The sequence below is a fragment of the Cololabis saira genome, chromosome 2 (assembly GCF_033807715.1).
Source record: "Cololabis saira isolate AMF1-May2022 chromosome 2, fColSai1.1, whole genome shotgun sequence".
NCBI lineage: Eukaryota > Metazoa > Chordata > Actinopteri > Beloniformes > Belonidae > Cololabis > Cololabis saira.
The window spans coordinates 3625091-3644672 of record NC_084588.1 but is presented as its reverse complement, the minus strand read 5'-3'; the positions used below and the strand labels follow the sequence as shown (position 1 = coordinate 3644672).

At 44.6% G+C, this 19582-nt stretch overlaps 1 protein-coding gene across 5 annotated transcripts in view; it reads left to right on the top strand.

Moving 5' to 3' along the window:
• Positions 1-19582, top strand: part of cngb1a (cyclic nucleotide gated channel subunit beta 1a) — an 84028-nt gene that overhangs the window by 28907 nt on the left and 35539 nt on the right. For 2 of the 5 annotated variants that reach the window (XM_061736141.1, XM_061736133.1), the window contains 8 exons: positions 3168-3274; positions 5001-5089; positions 5264-5401; positions 6173-6214; positions 6636-6737; positions 11136-11370; positions 13750-13789; positions 19359-19476. In XM_061736141.1, coding sequence (XP_061592125.1) covers positions 3168-3274; positions 5001-5089; positions 5264-5401; positions 6173-6214; positions 6636-6737; positions 11136-11370; positions 13750-13789; positions 19359-19476 — 871 coding nt within the window. The remainder of the gene's footprint in view (positions 1-3167; positions 3275-5000; positions 5090-5263; positions 5402-6172; positions 6215-6635; positions 6738-11135; positions 11371-13749; positions 13790-19358; positions 19477-19582) is intronic. The other 3 variants (XM_061736160.1, XM_061736169.1, XM_061736150.1) reach the window with 3 other exon arrangements.

The following is a 19582-nucleotide window of genomic DNA, read 5'->3' as shown; positions in this document are numbered from 1 at the left end:
CCGGGTTCAGACACTAGGTGGCGCTAATGCTGGTGTAGCAGTTGTAGCAGGTGTAGCAGGTGTAGCTGGTGTAGCAGGTGTAGCAGTTGTAGCAGGTGTAGCTGGTGTAGCAGGTGTAGCTGGTGTAGCAGGTGTAGCTGGTGTAGCAGGTGTATCTGCTGTAGCTGGTATAGCAGGTGTAGCTGGTGTAGCAGTTGTAGCTGGTGTAGCAGGTGTAGCAGGTGTAGCAGGTGTAGCTGGTGTAGCAGTTGTAGCAGGTGTAGCTGGTGTAGCAGGTGTAGCTGGTGTAGCAGGTGTAGCTGGTGTAGCAGGTGTAGCTGGTGTAGCAGGTGTATCTGCTGTAGCTGGTGTAGCAGGTGTAGCTGGTGTAGCAGTTGTAGCTGGTGTAGCAGGTGTAGCAGGTGTATCTGCTGTAGCAGGTGTAGCTGGTGTAGCAGGTGTAGCAGGTGTAGCAGGTGTAGCTGGTGTAGCAGGTGTATCTGCTGTAGCTGGTGTAGCAGGTGTAGCAGGTGTAGCTGATGTAGCAGGTGTAGCAGGTGTAGCAGTTGTAGCAGGTGTAGCAGGTGTAGCTGATGTAGCTGATGTAGCAGGTGTAGCTGGTGTAGCAGGTGTAGCAGGTGTAGCTGGTGTAGCAGGTGTAACTGGTGTAGCAGGTGTAGCTGGTGTAGTAAGTGTAGCTGGTGTAGCAGGTGTAGCTGGTGTAGCAGGTGTAGCTGGTGTAGCGGGTGTAGCAGGTGTAGCCGGTGTAGCAGGTGTAGCAGGTGTAGCAGGTGTAGCTGGTGTAGCTGGTGTGGCAGGTGTAACTGGTGTAGCAGTTGTAGCAGGTGTAGCTGGTGTAGCAGGTGTAGCAGGTATAGCAGGTGTAGCTGGTGTAGCTGGTGTAGCAGGTGTAGCAGGTGTAGCAGGTGTAGCTGGTGTAGCAGGTGTAGAAGGTGTAGCAGGTGTAGCAGGTGTAGCAGGTGTAGCTGGTGTAGCAGGTATAGCAGGTGTAGCTGGTGTAGCAGGTGTAGCAGGTGTAGCAGTTGTAGCAGGTGTAGCAGGTGTAGCTGATGTAGCTGATGTAGCAGGTGTAGCTGATGTAGCTGATGTAGCAGGTGTAGCTGGTGTAGCAGGTGTAGCTGGTGTAGCAGTTGTAGCAGGTGTAGCTGGTGTAGCTGGTGTAGCTGGTGTAGCAGGTGTAGCTGATGTAGCTGATGTAGCAGGTGTAGCTGATGTAGCTGATGTAGCAGGTGTAGCTGGTGTAGCAGGTGTAGCTGGTGTAGCAGTTGTAGCTGGTGTAGCTGGTGTAGCTGGTGTAGCTGGTGTAGCAGGTGTAGCTGGTGTAGCAGGTATAGCAGGTGTAGCTGGTGTAGCAGGTGTAGCTGGTGTAGCTGGTGTAGCAGGTGTAGCTGGTGTAGCAGGTGTATCTGCTGTAGCTGGTGTAGCAGGTGTAGCTGGTGTAGCTGGTGTAGCAGCTTTAGCTGGTGTAGCAGGTGTAGCAGGTGTAGCTGGTGTAGCAGGTATAGCTGGTGTAGCTGGTGTAGCAGGTGTAGCTGGTGTAGCAGGTTTAGCTGGTCTAGCAGGTGTAGCAGGTGTAGCAGGTGTAGCAGGTGTAGCTGATGTAGCTGGTGTAGCAGGTGTAGCAGGTGTAGCTGATGTAGCTGGTGTAGCTGGTGTAGCTGGTGTAGCAGGTGTAGCTGATGTAGCAGGTGTAGCAGGTGTAGCTGGTGTAGTTGGTGTAGCTGGTGTAGCTGGTGTAGCAGGTGTAGCTGGTGTAGCTGGTGTAGCAGGTGTAACTGGTGTAGCAGGTGTAGCTGGTGTCGCAGGTGTAGCAGGTGTAGCTGGTGTAGCTGGTGTAGCAGGTTTAGCTGGCGTAGCAGGTTTAGCTGGTGTACCTGGTGTGGCTGGTGTATCTGGTGTAGCTGGTGTAGCAGGTGTAGCTGGTGTAGCTGGTGTAGCAGGTGTAGCTGGTGTAGCTGGTGTAGCAGGTGTAGCTGGTGTAGCAGGTGTAGCAGGTGTAGCTGATGTAGCTGGTGTAGCTGGTGTACCAGGTGTAGCAGGTGTAGCAGGTGTAGCAGGTGTAGCAGGTGTAGCAGGTGTAGCTGGTGTAGCAGGTGTTTGCTCGGCCTTTTCAATTCCCAGTGGAACAAACAGAAATATCTGTGGCCCTCCAAATCTACTTTTAGATACTCTAGGAACTACGAGTAAACCTGCACTCTGAGAACGGAGAGCTCTGCCAGGAACATAAGGCACTATCAGGTCTAGCAAATATAAAGCAATTTTATGGCTTTATACACAAGTAAGAACATTTTTAATTGGATTCTGAGTTTTACGGGGACCAAGGGAGCGACCCTAACACTGGAGAGACGTGGTCTCTCTTGCTGATTCCTGTCAGCACTCGCGCTGCTGCATTTTGGATCAGCTGGAGGATATTCAGAGAATTACTTGGACATCCTGCTAATAACGCATTACAGTAATCCAGTCTAGATGATACAAACACAGTTTTCATTCTGTGAGAGGATTTTCCTAATCTTTGCGATATGACGGAGATGGAAAAATACTGTTTTACAAACCTGATTAATATACAGTTTAAACCACAAATCCTGATCGAAATAACACCAATGTTTCTCAGAGTTGTACTGGAGGCCACCGCAACACCATCTAATCTCTTCCTAAATTTGTTTTAAATAAAAATATTTCTGGACATTCAGTCCTTGATGTCCCTAAGACATGCTTGAAGTTTAACTAACGGTTCTTTTTCATCTTCATAGACAAAAACAGCTGTGTATCATCAGCATAGCAATGAACATTGATACTTTCCAAGGGCTGCATGTATAAACTGAACAAGGTTGGCCCTAGCACTGAACCCTGTGGAACACCAAAACAGACCCTCGGCTGTTCTGAAGAAACCTCATGTACATGAACAGACTGGAATCTGTCAGATACAGTGGGGCAAAAAAGTATTTAGTCAGACACCAGTTGTGCAAGTTCTCCCACTTAAAAAGATAAAAGAGGACAGGTACATCTCAACTATGAGAGACAAAATGAAAAAAAAAATTTTTGGTTGATATTTTGATTGTTAAACTGAGAGTATGATCCACCACTGCGATGGAGGCTGCCTCACCTGCAGTCCTGTGGAACACAAATATACAGATAATAACCTGTTTCTCCTGCTGTGTGTCGTCCAGTCAGCATCATTCAGAAGAAGACCGACCTGGTGCTCGAGGACGTGGAGCAGGAGGCCAAACAGGAGAAAGAGCCTCCGAACAAAGAGACCCAGCTCCCGAAGAAGGAGGTGAGTCTGCTGTCACTCTGATTAACTTGGTAGCTCAGACAAGGCGAGGCAAGGTGAGGTGAAGCGAGGCGAGGCAAGGTGAGGCAAGGCAAGGTGAAGCAAGGCGGGGCGATATGAGGAGAGGAGAGGTGAGGCAAGGCAAGGTAAGGAGAGGCAAGGCAAGGTGAGGCAAGGCAAGATGAGGAGAGGAGAGGTGAGGCAAGGCAAGGTAAGGAGAGGAAATGCGAGGTAAGGCAAGGCAAGGTGAGGCAAGGACAGGCAAGGCAAGGCAAGGCTGGGTCAGGCAAGGTGAGGCAAGGTGAGGCAAGGCGAGATGAGGAGAGGTGAGGCAAGGCAAGGTAAGGAGAGGCAAGGTGAGGCAAGGCAAGTTGAGGCAAGGACAGGCAAGGCAAGGTGAGGCAAGGTGAGGCGAGGACAGGCAAGGCAAGGTGAGGCAAGGTGAGGTGAGGCAAGGTGAGGCAAGGCAGGGCGAGGCAAGGTGAGGCAACGCAAGGCAAGGCAAGGTGAGGCAAGGCGAGACATGGCGATGCAAGGCATGGTGAGGCAAGCAAGGAGATGCAAGGCAAGGTGAGGCAAGGTGAGGTGAGGCAAGTGTATTTGTAGAGAACAATTCATACACAAGGCAGTTCAAAGTGCTTTACAGCTACATAAAAACCCAAGAAGGCAAATAAAATAATTATATAAAACATAAACTTAATCATTAACTAAATTTAAAAACGAGTGCAGATAAAATCCTTTCAGTTTTCTCATTTTTTTTAAACATTTCTGTTTAGTAAAGCCTCTAGTTAGTGTAAACTCTAGTGTGTTAGGCACAGTAGTCATAGCTGCAGCTATAGAACAAGACTGTTATAGTTGGTCTCAAATATAGCTTCGTGGTAGATATGCTGCTCTAGGCCTATGCTGCAGGGGGGCACCGAGTGGTGCCCCTCACCCCTCCTTCTCTTTTCTTTCTCAGTTATTAATTAGAAGTATCTCATCACCATCATTGTTCTCCATTGTTCTTGTAGTTTGTTGTCCTGGTCTGCCTACCCTTTCCTTTTCTCTTCTGTGCATGTTTGCAGGCCAGAGCTTCAGGAGCTGCATGCTGACCTGCAGTCCCACCCTCTGATCATCCCACTGCTTGCTTCCACCTGTCTGTATGGATGTCTGGTAGATGCCTGCTGACATCCTGACCTGCAGTCCTGCCCCCTCTGACCACCTCGGGGTCGGCTGTCTACATCTGCTTCTGTAGTCATCCCTAGAGTGCAGTGGTTCTCAACCTTTTTGAGTCGCAACCCCCAATTTAACATGCATCATTGTCCACAAGATCTTTTTAGGTACATGTTTGTTTATGTTTATGTAATAATTGCTCGGGGGTCATGTTCTGGGTCTCTGGAAAGCACTTAGAGACAACTTGAATTGACTCCTGGGGAACCCCGCAGGTCATAGACTTTTGTTCTGAGACATAGTTACCAATTTCAACGAAGTACTTCCTGCCCTCGAGATAGGACCTGAACCAGTTTTCAACTCATCAAGACACCATGTGGATGGATTCAGCGGGATTTTCATTTGGTTGATTAGTAAAGAATTTTAAATATGAATTTAAATTGACTTTCTGGATAAACCATGGTTGGGCAGAGTCAGGTCCTGTCTAAATGGTGTGCCCCATGGCAACAAAACAAACCCATACTCAGCGCTGTGTTGGACATAACAGTCCAGGTCTTCTTACGACACTTCTATGTTTCAGACTGATGACGCAGTGGATCAACTGACTCCTATGGTGGCCAGCATCAAGAAGGAAGCTGGAGAAGCTGTCCTAGCTCAAATGGAGGAAAGGTGAGCGCTGAACTGTGCCTGCCGCTGTCCTCCGTTCCCACACCTGGACTCAGACTCGGCACTGCAGCCCCCTTTCTTACTGAAACATGTCCTACAGTTTCTACTGTAATTCCGACACTTGATCCGGCTGACTGGATTGAATCCTGCAAAGTGTCAGATTTCTCTTTGTTACAGGCTGCAGAAGGAGCGTCTGGAGGCGGCCCGAGTTGCTGAGGACATGGCCAGGAAGGCAGCAGCAGAGGCAGTCCGACAGCTGGAGGTGGAGCATGCAGCTAAGATTGTCATAGAAACGATACCAGAGGCCAATGAGCAGTAAGTGAAACACAACACATATCAGTGTTTATGAGGTCACCTGCTGTTTATGAGGCCTTAGCGTTGGACATATACAACCTTTATTAACCTTACAATGTCACTGTTCTATGGAGGGACCATAGTGGACATGTTTGGTCTTCATGTCCAGAATCATATTTGGAGAAAACCAAACACAGCATCTCATACCCACTGTCAAGCACAGTGGTGGAGAAGTTATGGTCTGGGACTATTTTGCAGCCAGATAGCATAAATTCTACATCAAAATGGCCGAAAAAGAAAAAATCAACGTCCACACCTGAACCTGAATCTTTAATGAATAAATGATGATACACTGAAACAGATGTACTTTCTTGTTCACCACAATCAGATTTTACTATGATTTTAGACAAAAACCAAATGATGAAAAGTTTTTATTTTCATTTTATTTTGTTTATTTGTCAGGGACCATGTACCGAAGATGTTAGACTCAAACAAAGTATAGAAATGGTCTGTGCCAGATTAAAGCTGTTGAGCTAATTTCCCTCTCCAGCCCCGGTGGCAGGTAAGAAAGGAAAGAACAGGGTTAAGAAGGTAAACGGGAAAGAGGAAGATGAGCCAAAAGAGAAGGGGAGAACTCAGAGAAGGCAGGTCAAAGAAAAGAAAGGGGTAACAACTTCTGTAAATGACTCAAGGTCTTAATCATCCAGTGAGTGTGGAGAAAAGACAACGTTAGAGGTTTAGACAGAAGCACTGGAGATCCTGAGCTGAGTTTCTGCTGTTGATTTTCAACAGATTGCCCAACATCCTGGAGGAGGAGAACGAGGATGATCCTGAGTAAGTCCCCTGTTTTATTAACCCAGATACACCACTTCCTGGCTCAGCTCATTGTAGAGCCACATCCTCCATAGACCCAGATGTCCGGTCTCCGGGTTTCTGCTGAGTTTACTGTCGTGTATCACTACAGCCTTAGGGGGAGGACCTTGGGACTACCATCTCATTCTCTTCATGTCCTTTAAGACAGTCTGAACCTGATGTGGGCCACTTGTCTTTGTAGGTCAAAAACAACAAAATAGGTAGCTTCAGTCCCCAACCCTGCACTTAGTACTCGGTGACAGCAGGTGTTTTTTTAGGTCAGGAGAAATTTCCCAGCGGTTACTCAACTATGACATCACTCCTGGCATTCGATGATTGGAGGTCATTAGCTGACCACTATGACTATCTTTGAAGACTCTGTCTTCGTCTGCCCATCTTTCAGGTTGCAAAACCTGCAGGAAGACAGTGAAGACAATAATCTGGAGGATAACAAAGTAATGGAGGAGGATACAAACAGCACTGTTGAGAAACAGAAAACGATTGAGTAAGTTCAGCCGTGGTTATATAAAGGCTTGAACTGCCATAGACTTTCTTAGGAAACCAAGATGGCAGCCTATTTTGTAGAGCTTGCTGTTTGCTCATATTTTGCTACCATCAGCTCTGCTCTTAACTTTTTATGGCTAATTCTGGAAGAAGCTGAAGTCCTGCCCAGTTCCTGGTTGGTATCTGTCCTTAAGTAAGTCTAGTCTGGAAAACACTCTGTTGGCTAATGGGTCTAGAGAACATCCCATTCAAAGACATTTCCATTTCTGTTTATGAACCAAAAAACCGAGTGGAGAGCTGGGTCTTTAGCCACATTTTAGCTGCATAGTATGGTTGAGTTTTGGTTGGTATGGTTTGGAATGGTAAACCCTGGGTTTGGGTTTCCACAGCCAGGTGTGTAGTGTGTGAAAGGGTGAAGTGGTGAAGGGTGTGTAGGGTTGTGTGTGTGTGTGGGGGGATGTAGTGTGTATAGGCTGTGCAGGATGTGAAGGGTGTGTACAGTCTGAAGGGTGTGTAGGAGTGAAGGATGTGAAGGGTGTGTACAGTCTGAAGGGTGTGTAGGAGTGAAGGGTGTGTAGGGTGTGTACAGTGTGAAGGGGGTGCAGGATGTTTAGGGTGTGTAGAGTATGAAAGCTGTGTACAGTGTGAAGGGTGTGTACAGTGTGAATGGTGTGTAGAATGTTGATATTGTGAAGAGTGTGCAGGGGTGAAGGGTGTGATGGGTGTGTGGGGGTGAAGGGTGTGAATGGTATACAATGTGAAGGGTGTGTAGGATGTTGAGTTTGCGAAGGGTGTGTAGGGGTGAAGGGTGTGTAGGGTGTGTACAAAATTGCACGTAGGACTGATTTTAGAGTGACTACATCACAGGTGAACGCAGGGTTGAGTCTGAGGGTGAGGTTCTTCATCCACCATTGAGAAACTTCAACTGGATGTTCTGAGGGAGAAGGAGGATGAAACACTGAGTGTTTGTCCAGTGGACAGGAGATCTGAGAAGAGAACCAATAAATGCATGGAGAGACCAAATTGACCAGTTAGATCAGTCAGTGTAGCTGAAGGACCGTTCAGGAAGGTTGTCCAGGCCTCTTCCGTTTAGTGTGGCTTCACTTGAATGATCAAGACCCAGGAAAGGGACGGAAACAGGCAGATATCACCTCAAAGGCTGAAACAAAAAATAGACTTTCCACAACATCTAACCAGAGAAACAATGTTTGATTCTTGTTGCAAACAATTTATGTGCCAGTCATAAATCGACCAGAGCTGGTTCACATGTGGCCCCTGTCTTTTTGCACAACTGAGGTCTTGTATTATTTTTTTCTGTTATCCATTTGTACTCACTTGGCTCTCTCAGCTCAGCATTTGCTGGGAACAAGGGCAGGACATTGGGCCGAAATAGCTTCTCAGAGTTTGCCATCTGCTGGATTTTGGCCTCTGCAAAGCTTTGCTGCTTTTCTCAGCATCTCCATAACAAAATCTGATTTGTTTTATCCTGCTTTACTTCAAACTTTCCTCTGGGAATCAGAGCAGAGCTCAAAAGGTGGGTTTGATCGTTACTGTCACTTTAACCAGATAGTTTTGTTGGGTTGTTTCACCAACAGGGGTCCTTCGCAGAGAGCGAGGTTACATAACCCCTCAATCGGTTTAAGTTAAGCCATATTCAGAAACCGAGGTAACTTAAACTCAGTCTGTTACCATGGTAACTGACTCTGTCAAGACCAGGTTTACTCCCCTTCACTCTGAACATTTTTCAAAACATTTTCAAACACTTTTCGTGCCCTTGGTACCACGGACAGCTCCAGGACTGGCCGACAACTCTTTACTCTTCTCCCCTTCACAAGGCTGGATTGAGTTTAATTTAATCCGACAATCAATCATAAAACAAACAGTTTCAAGACGTCTGAATGATGACATGTTGCATTTTTGTCAGGAAAGTATATTAGTGCTCTAATTAGATAGTTTAATGTGATCGAACCAGCCACAACGTGTACTCATGATGGTGGATGGTTTTAAAGAGCGTATCCTTCCGCGCATCACAAATATCACGTAGTTTCATACTTCACACAAAACAACTAGGGTTGGTAGTTTTATAAGCTGTTGTTGGCAAATGTCTTTTTTCTTAACGACGTGGATGGTGAACATACTCTATTTTTTACATCAGGAAGTTAACAATGCAGAACTGCGAGGACTCATGAACATGAATTTGTACTGATCCGAAACAGTCATCACATATCTGACTCTGCCTACTCGTTCACTCGCTCTGCTATTTTCTCCAACATCAACTCATTTTCAAACCAAAAATGACAGTTGCATTTCACTGTAGCAGGGTTAATACAAATGATTGGTTGCTTTGGGAAAAGAAACAGCATGATAATGACGGACGAGGAAGTTATAACGGCTAACCATTGGCTGAGCCAACTGTCAATCAACCATATTAGAAATAAATGAAATGCTTTATTTAAATTCTCCTGGCGTGGTACAGAGACATCCCCCCTCAGAGTCGTCATAGATGTGAAAACAAACGATTGAGACCAAAACAGTTTTCTGAACCAGACTGTAAATATGTTTTTTTCTGCCCTAAAGTTGGATATTTTAATGTGGACGTCAATAAAGATTGAGTTGTTTTTGTAGCCTCTGGCAGCCAGTCGAGGAACTGCAACCACTCTTGGTTCCTCATGAGACTCAACCTGCAAGTTAGATGGTTTTTGCTTGAGAAGAACTCAGTTCATTTACATAGCACCAACTCCCAAAAAAGTACTCAGCCAACTAAGCCACTTCACACAGAAAGTAAATGAATTCAATGAGATCCAATTAGATGCAGTATAATTTACTCCAATTTGTTGCAATCAATTTAAAATCCAATTCATTGCAGTTGAGTCCAAATTAAAAAATTCATAGAATGCCATTTCAATTTTTATTGCCACTGATGTAAACAAACCTAAAAGAGTTCTATTGAAGGAATTCTAACATTTAGTGGCATATCCATAAAATGCAACCAGTTTTACAGTTTGGTAAAAACCATATTGACATAACTATGACTAATTGTACCAAAATGAGCAATTTGGAGAGTATTCCTCTTTAAAAACGTAAAGAAAGTCAGTCTTGGTCCAATGAATGGTGAGATATTGTAGAATGTATGTCAAGGTTTTTACTACAGGAATCCATACAGATATTTGCTCTGAAAGTAGTAGATTTCATCATATATCTGCTGTGCTTTGTCTTCATTTACTCTGGGCTGGGAATATGTATACTTCAGTTTACACTTCTGCTGTGGTCTTACTGGATCTCAGCGCTGCATTCAGCACGGCACTTGCCTGGGTTGAGTGCTATCTAAAGACAGGGACTATTTTGTGTCTTTATGTACCGGTAACTTAAAGTCGGAGTTAACAAAAATAACATATGTAGTTCCTCAAGGTTCAGTTCTGGGGTCTCTGTTGTTTAACATCTATGTGCTCCCACTGGCTCAAGTCATGTAAGAAAAAACAAAGTGTGTTTCCATAACTATGCAGATAACACACACATTTATATAACTATATCCCCAGGAGACTATTACCCAGTTCAAACACTGATCAAATGCATAGATTTAATTAAAGGGTGAGTGTGCCAGAATTGTCTTCAGTTAAATGAAGATAAAACAGAAATAACAGTGTCTGGAGCCGGGGAATAATGATTAAACATCAGTACTCAGCTTTAAGCAGTAAAGATAAAAACCAAGAGCCAAGCCATAAACCTGGGAGTGGTTCTGGACTCAGACCTGAACTTTAACAGCCACATTAAGACAGTAGTGAAGTCTGTTATCACCTAAAGAACATCTGGAGGATTAAAGGACTGATGTCTCAGCAGGACTTGGAAGACCTGGTCCAGCTGGTCTCACGGGTCTCTAGAACCTCCATCAACCAGCTGCAGTTAGTCCAGAACCTGCTGCCAGAGTCTTGACTAAGACCAAGAAAGTGGACCATATACAGGACTGTCTCAGAAAATTAGAATATTGTGATTTTCTGTAATGCAATTACAAAAACTAAAATGTCATACATTCTGGATTCATTACAAATCAACTGGAATATTGCAAGCCTTTTATTATTTTAATATTGCTGATCATGGCTTACAGTTTAAGAAAACTCAAATATCCTATCTCAAAAAATTAGAATATTCTGGGAATCTTAATCTTAAACTGTTAGCCATAATCAGCAATATTAAAATAATAAAAGGTTTGCAATATTTCAGTTGATTTGTAATGAATCCAGAATGTATGACATTTTTGTTTTTTTAATTGCATTGCAGAAAATAAAGATCTTTATGACAATATTCTAATTTCTGAGACAGTCCTGTATACATGTGTATATATATATATATAGGTTTGCTCTATTCTTATTTATGGTTGGTGACACCTGCCTTTCTTCATCAGGTGTATGGTGGACGTCTGCACGGCCGAAGACGTTCCTGAAGAAAGGACAGAGTCTCCTCCAGAGGTAACGGAATCAGAACCAGCAGCAAAACTCACGCCGTCGTCTACAGACGTAGAGCCGGCGTCAGAGAGGAGGGACCTGGAGAGTCCGGTCACCCAGCAACCAGAAAAGGCCCAGGCCTCTGAGCACTCCGAGCCCTCGGAGCCCTCGGAGCCCGCTGAGCCCTCTGAGCAGGTGCAACACCACAAGCATGATTCTTACTTGTAACCTAGTTGACCAGCCTTCTGTACTCTTACTGACTTCAAGATTTGTTTGTAGAGATTATTTTTCAACTCAGATAACAGGAACTGACAACGGTAGAGTTTGGACGTCAGCAGCACACAGCAGACACGCAGGCAGGGGGAAGCAGCAGCGGGATGACCAGAGGGGGGGGGGCAGGCAGGTGGAAGCAGCAGCGGGATGACCAGAGGGGGGTGGGGGACCGCAGGCAGGTGGAAGCAGCAGCGGGATGACCAGAGGTGGAAGCAGCAACGAAATAGTTAAATGAAAATGTCCCTTTAAAGCGACACTACGTAACTTTTCTACCATAATCTAATATTTCATCATCATCATTGTGATGGTACATCAACTTCCAACAGGTTTAATGAACCTCTGTCATGGTCTGAGGGCTCTGTATCTCCTTCACTGGCACTATGTAACTTTGAGGAGCATGGTAGCAACCCTGCCAAAAAAACTACACATTTTTACGACTTTGACTGCTTTACGGCATACGTCACTTCCCCCCTCCTTCCCGATTCGTAGTCGAGACAAAAATGGGCGGGGCGTTGAGCGCAGAGCTCAGCAGAAGCTGGTAACCCGTTACTGTGTTGTGGCTGCAGCAGCTCCACACACAACAGACGTGGGGAAAAGATCGCTAATGGTTTAACTTTTCACCGCTTTCCTGCTCGGAGGCAGAACCACGGAGGCCAAGTATCTGAGATAACAGAGTCAAAGAATGAAAGAGTCGTCGGCTCGCTTGGATCGCGGCTGTAACTACAAACATAACCTTCCACACAGTGCCACAAACACTCACACAGACCGGGTCGGATCAAAACACGGGTTTTATTCCCCACTTCTCCAGCTAAACGCAGTTGCTGGCCAGCTCTCTGCGGTGCAATTAACCCCAATCTTCAGATAAAACTAGTTTGTTGAGGAAAAAATATTAACTCTTATTTATGGCTGCAGAGGAAAAAAATAATCTCATGAGGAAAACAAAAATATTGCTCACGCCTCGGAGCCTCTTCAGCATAATATAGCAGTCAAAAAAAAAGAAAAGAGAAGTAAGAGGGATACAAAACATGTACTGTATGTTGTACTATTTTATTAATTTATTGAAACACATGGCAAGTCTGACATTTACCAAAGCAGCTGCCAAACACTCCTAAACATGGTAGCCTAAGACGTGGGTTGTGCAGAACTGTGGCAGTAAATCCTTATAAAGAGTGGCGCTCCGACGAGGAGCTCCATTCTTTAGTAGGGATTTCATATGGATCCAGACCGTTAATAATCATTATTTTCTCCATATACCGCTCCCTGGCTTCCTTGTTTAAGGTATCCCGGTAAATTCCAGTTCCTTTCCAGCAGTTTAGCATATTTTTTTTGCGTTCCGTCTGTTCACTTGGTGAAACAGAAAAGCGTCCTGTCTTCTCTCAAAACAAATGCACGCGACGGGACAGGAGTTTTCCGGCAGTACGCGCTGGTGCTCATGGGAAACGTAGTGTTCTTTCTGGTAAAGCACTACCGCTTTTGTCCAAAAGATGCCGCCAAACTCAGGAAAGTTACATTGTGCTGCTTTAAACTGCAATGGTTCACAAGTTCCGAATAAGTAGGAAAGCTACATTAAATGTGGATAAAACCCAGCGGAATGAACTTCGGCCCATATTTACAACTAAACCCTGAAAACGTAGCAAATGTTTTGGACATTACATACACAAAACTACTGCAGCCAGGTCTGGGTTGGTCGCGGAGGGTCCGAGGGTGAAGTTTAGCGAAGTTTAGCGAAGTTTAGCGAAGTTTAGCGAAGCATCCATCTCCAAGTCCATCGCCAGGCCGAACCAGAGTTCCTCTAGCTCAGGGGTGTCCAAAGTCGGTCCTCCAGGGCCGGTGCCCTGCAGATTCTAGATGTTTCCATGCTTTAATGCACCCTGACAGGCTGTCATGGCTGTGTCATTTACAGAGTTATGTAGACCGCGAAGACAAGGTGACGATGAGAATTAATTAGAATCAGGCGAAACATTATATAGATAGATAGATAGATAGATAAAGCTTTATTTATGTGTCACCCCCCAGCGTACAATATCATTATACATTAATAAAATTGGCAATAATAAAAAGTTGAGGGCCACTCACTAAGAGTTGTGAGACACAATACATATTCATATCGATAAAAAGTAACATACATTAAAGTATTAAAATCATTTGACTGTTACAAAAATCACAGTCATATTACAATAAAAACTCAATGGCTTAATCTTTATATATGTTTTCTGAGATTTGTCAATCATTTCAGTGCTTATTTGCACATGATGTCCTTCATCCTTTTTACAGGTGTTTAACCATTCTGCTTCTTTTCAGACCAGCACAGCACCTTCAGAAGAAGATCCTGGATGTGGAGGTGAGAGCTGAAAGCCCCTCCGACCCTCTGGCCTCCAAAACAATCCGTATTATTATTGTTGTAGTCTTGTAGAAGAGAGTTTTCTGAGCTTCACTGTCACAGCATCTCACAGTAACCAGTCACATGTTTCTCCGTCCAGTTCCCGCCATTTGCGCTCCGATAAAGAGCTTTCTGCTTCAGCTTCCGCTCGCTGCCGAGTGCCTGGAGTGCTGCAGGAAGTTGAAGCGCGACCTCGACCTCGACCTTGACTTCACCCCCCCCACGCTGTCCATGTCGCCGCCGCCGCAGCTTGCTCAGCTGACCCAGGAGCTGTCGCAGCACTGCACGAGCATCGCCAGCCGCTTCAAACGCCTCACCTCCAACTCCCAGCAGCCTCAGCAGCCTTAACCACATGGCCCTGCAGCGCAACCCCTAGAAAAAACCTCATAGACACCTGATTTTGTAAAGCTTAAAACCTTTAAAGTGCCAAACAAATCAAGCACAACCTTCTGCTTTGCTCTGCGTACTGTAGGTCTCTCTTCTGAGTTGAACGTTGGGAGGAACATGTGATCACCATAAATGGGACAAACACCAATGTACAGCCAGATCACCAAATGCCTCCTGAACCCCACAGTGACATTTATATTTCACTGATCTGTGTAGTTTGATGTGTTAGAACAGTTTCTCTCCTCTATCTTGATGCTAATTTTAATTCGAATTGTAATTATTGTAAATAAACTGCTCAATGTAATTAACGCACAGAAAAACCTCAGAAAAGGTGAAGTTCTTCCGTGGAAGCATAAAATATTAGTAAACTGTGATAACTGTGTGTTTTATGAGGGTCACTGGAAAATGAGCAGCCCGTTGACTGAGAGCAGGAAATGCACATTTACAAATACAAATACATTTTCACTTGTAACAGAGTTTCCTGGTTCAGGTCTACTAAGCTCACACTAAGACGGTCCAGAGTCAGGGATGTTACTGCCTCCTAGCTCCTAGCTCCTAGCTCCTAGCTCCTAGCTTCTGCCTTCACACCACAGATACTGCCCTCTTCATGGAACTGTCATAACACACTAAATACTGCCCTGCTGGAAAGGAACGGTTTAAAACGTGAATCCAGAGAACTAGCAAAGACAAATGATATCTTTATAATCAGTTAACCTTAATAAACTATAATTATTCCCTACTCAGCCGCTAGAACGTTAGACCTTAACTGGAGTTCAGTATCTGTGGGGTCCGTGACATCACATACGTCACGTCAGGACAACATAGCTCCACCTTCAGTCTAGGTGTAGTCACTGCACCAGGCCTGTAGAGGGCAGTATAGTAGGACATGGTGGAGGTGGTATCATGCTGGGGGAGTGCTCAGCTGCCTCAGCAGCAGGGATGAAATCACAAGATTACGGGAGATTTAAGAGAGAATTGTGTTAATCCTTGTGTTGTCTTTGGGTCAAGGAAGGAAGGAAGAAGGAAAGAAAGAAGAAGGGAGAAAAGAAGGATGGAAGGAAGGGAGGGAGGGAGGGAGGGAAGGAAGGAAAGAAGGAAGGAAGGAGGGAAGGAAGGAAGGAAGGAAGGAAGGAAGGAAGGAAGGAAGGAAGGAAGGAAGGAAGGAAGGAAGGAAGGAAGGAAGGAAGGAAGGGAGGGAGGGAGGGAGGGAGGGAGGGGAGGGAGGGAGGGAGGGAGGGAGGGAGGGAGGACGGACGGACGGACGGACGGACGGAGGAGGGAGGGGAGGGAGGGATGGAGGACGGAAGGAAGGAAGGAAGGAAGGAAGGAAGGAAGGAAGGAAGGAAGGAAGGAAGGAAGGAAGGAAGGAAGGAAGGAAGGAAGGAAGGAAGGAAGGAAGGAAGGAAGGAAGGAAGGAAGGACGGACGGACGGACGGACGGACGGACGGACGGACGGGAGGGAGGGAGGGAGGGAGGGGAGGGAGGGAGGGAGGGAGGGAGGAAGGAAGGAAGGAAGGAAGGAAGGAAGGAAGGAAGGAAGGAAGGAAGGAAGGAAGGAAGGAAGGGAGAAAACAAGGAAGGAAGGGAGAAAGAAGGAAGGAGAGAGCAGGAGGAAAGAAGGAAGGAGAACTAGGTCATTTTGACCCAAAGACAGTACAAGGGTTAACAGGTCTAAGGTCTGGGGGTCTAAAGTCTGAGAGCTGAACAAATAACAGCTGATTGTTTTAAATCTAAATCCTCCAGTAAAAACACAAACCAGTAGAAAAAAGAAAACACCTGCAGGTGCAAGAAACGCTTCAAGAAGAAACCGAGAAAGATCAAGAACTTCTTTGAAATACTTCACTGTCCTGCTTGTTTCTTCTTTGTTCTGTAACTTGTTTTTGAAAAAAACTGGTTGTACATGAAAAGGTATTTGTATTTGTTTTTGGAGGTAGTCTTAATTATGTTTATTAAATTCAGGGGGCTTTAATAATTGTTAGCAGAAGTGTAAATACTCAGAAAACCATATTGAAAGAAGACACTTGACTCATTCAGTTTCTATCAAATATTTCATTTTTTTTCCTGCTGGTTTAACTTATTAAATGCAAATATTTATTGTAACCAAAGGTGAAGTTCATGTTTTGGATGTCTGTTTTTTAGAAAAGGTTTAAGGGAAACATATTCTTGCAGGTGGAGATAAAGAAACAGTGCTGGTCATCCTTCTGTGAGGTCATCAACAAGTTTTCCAAAGAGTTATTGTAAAGCACCATTTCCAGGACCGGTTTAATCCAAAATAGTCAACTGGGTAAAACAAGCAAGCCTGCTTTAATTCAACCACCACAAGCTAGTACTATTTTAGTGCTAATGTCCAATGTCCCAGCCCTTTAATTCTGATCAAACCTGTCCATCCACGCTACCTAGACAACATTTGAAATGAGAACGGGCATAGTTGAGATATGAACTTCTGGAAGTCTGGTTGAACTCTGCAGGAGCCAGGTGGCCGTCTCTCAGTAGCTAGAAGGGTTACTTTTGTTGAGGTCCAGGGGCCTCATTTATAAAGCTTGCCTGCGCACAAAACAGGGCTTGAAAGATGCGCAAGCATCTTGGGATTTAAATAGAAAAAGCTAACCGAAAAATGTGTGTATCTTTACGCCAACCCTGATCCTCGCGGATTGCTAGTCATGGTTCCTAGGCTCAGCCCGTGGACACAATCCTGGTTCCTCATTTATAAAGAGTGTGTAGGATTCATACCAAAAGTGTACGTGCGCTCAAAAGCCGAAAATGGCGTGCGCAAAAGAAAATCCTGATTTATAAAACCGTGTGCACGCACACTTGCACGCAATGTATTCTTTATAAATAACAGTCCAGCTGGTAGTTTGCACACGTGAATTCGCCTCATACCCCGCCCTCGACACGCCCACTTTCTACCATGAATGGTGAATGCAAACTACTCCATGACTGTATTTGCATATGAATGAGCCTGCTGAGCATGCGCAGCGCCACCTGCAGTCTGTTTCTGCTGCGTCAGGATGAATGAGACGTGTCGAGCAACCGTGCCACTAAATTTCACGGAGACTGAGATGGAGATGTTGTGGATCAGGTGGAGGCAGGAAAACCACATTATTTGGTGGTCACAGTCATGGCATCACTAACAAAAAAAAAGCGAGTGAGTGGCAGCACGTCTTTGCTGCTGTAAACGCCGTGAGTGCCACGGACAGATCTGTGGCAGAAATAAAAAAGAAGTGGTGTGATCTGAAGGAGGAGGCCAAGAGGTACGGAGCCCCTAAAGAGACACGGATTTTTTTAATACAGGACTGTCTCAGAAAATTAGAATATTGTGATAAAGTTCTTTATTTTCTGTAATGCAATTAAAAAAACAAAAATGTCATACATTCTGGATTCATTACAAATCAACTGAAATATTGCAAGCCTTTTATTATTTTAATATTGCTGATTATGGCTAACAGTTTAAGATTAAGATTCCCATAATATTCAAATTTTTTGAGATAGGATATTTGGGTTTTCTTAAGCGCATAAAGGTTTCACGTGCACGTAAAACTCTTTATATATATACTGTATATAAAAAAATCTGTGTCCCTTTAGGGGCTCCGTAGAGTGGCCCGGCACTCATTTGTTCTGTCCTCAGTCACTCTACAGTTGTCGCGGTGGGTGAAGAGGAGGTTCCCGGTGTGTCCTGCACCGCGGCTGCAGCACCAGTACCAGTACCAGCAGCACCAGAGTCCTGACTGACACTGAGCTTCAAACACAGAGGGACACGATCAGCGCTATTATATTATAAGTCTGATATGTGATGACATTAACAGTATGACATGAATCTGGCTTAATTTCACCACCTCACCGCCTGCGTCACCAGTTCCCCATATCTTCAAAATGTTCGTGCGCTAGGATCAAAGTTTGCATAAAGATACGCACATTTTCCCGTTTTTTAAAATCCCAACCTTTGCGTAGAAGGTGGCATGCGCATCTTTCAAGCCCTGTTTTGTGCGCAAGCGAGCTTTATAAATGAGGCCCCTGAACATTAGAAGGTCCAGGGTCTAGAAGTGCTTAGAAAATATAGGGTACAATCAGTACTGGAGTTTAGGGGGGATGAAGGGGGATGGCATCCCCCCCTGAAATAAAAACGGTCCAAATCATCCCCCCTGAAATAAAAACGGTCCAAATCATCCCCCTGTAAAACTGCCATCCCCCCTTTCCATCCCTTATGTCATTTCATCAATGAATGTGGTTTTACTGCTATTTCAACATTTAGAGTCATCACCAGAAAAATAACACCAGAAAAATAACAATTTGACAATTTTCACCTGTTTCAAGTAAATTTTCACTTGAATAAGTAGAAAAATCTGCCAGTGGAACAAGATAAGCAAAAAAATCTTGTTCCACTGGCAGATTTTTCTACTTATTTTAAGTGAAAATCTACTTGAAACAGGTGAAAATTGTTTTTTCCAGTGATGAGTCTTGTTTTAAGTGTAATGAGATTTTTTTTTACTAAAATGAGACATTTTAACTAGAAATAAGACAAATATTCTTGTTAAGATTGTGAGTTTTTGCAGTGATCCATGTTACTTATCCTGTGAAGGACAGAGTCATATTGATAAGTTCAGAAAAGTGTTTTTTATTGTTGTGTTTTGATGTATTTGATGTAAGCCCAGTGGATATTTAAAGCTTACAGAAGGCTGCATTTAACTGCTGCTATGTCATTCCTGCAGTATTTCTGCAGCTGTTTTGGTCACTGCTATTATTTGTAATCTATTATATTATTTGTAATCAGCACAAATTATCTGTCCCCATATGATAAAATCCACCATCAGTTAAAGTTGGACATTTTAACATGGAGGTCAATAGAGACTGATTCAACTGAACCAGCCCCCAGTGGTCATTCGAGGAACTGCATGTCTCACTACTTCTTGATTATCACTTTAATTTGGGGCCTTGTCTTTGTCCATGTCCAGGTGTAAATAACAATTTTACCCATTATTCACTACCATTCATTGAAGACTATTTCCAAGTAGCCCATGGGAGGCCGGGCAGAGAAAGAGTTAATGGGGCACCTTTCTTGACATGCAGACAGACATTGGTGATGCTGTCTCAGCAGTGGGTGGAAGTTAGCTGAAGTCCAACGGTTGTTTTGTTCTCTGGTCCTCAGAGAGCGGCAGTAAAGATGTGGCTGAAGCTTCGCTGCTCCAGGTGGAGGGCCGGAACATCCCACAAATTATCACCACCCCAGAACCGGAGGCCAACCTTCTGATTGTGCCAGCGCTCAGGTAAAGGATGCCGCGCTGCCGGCATTGCAAGTCCCACAGCAATGTGAATCTTCAAAAAGGAGATGTTTTTAAAAAACAAATGATTGGTGGTATTTTAGAGGCGCTT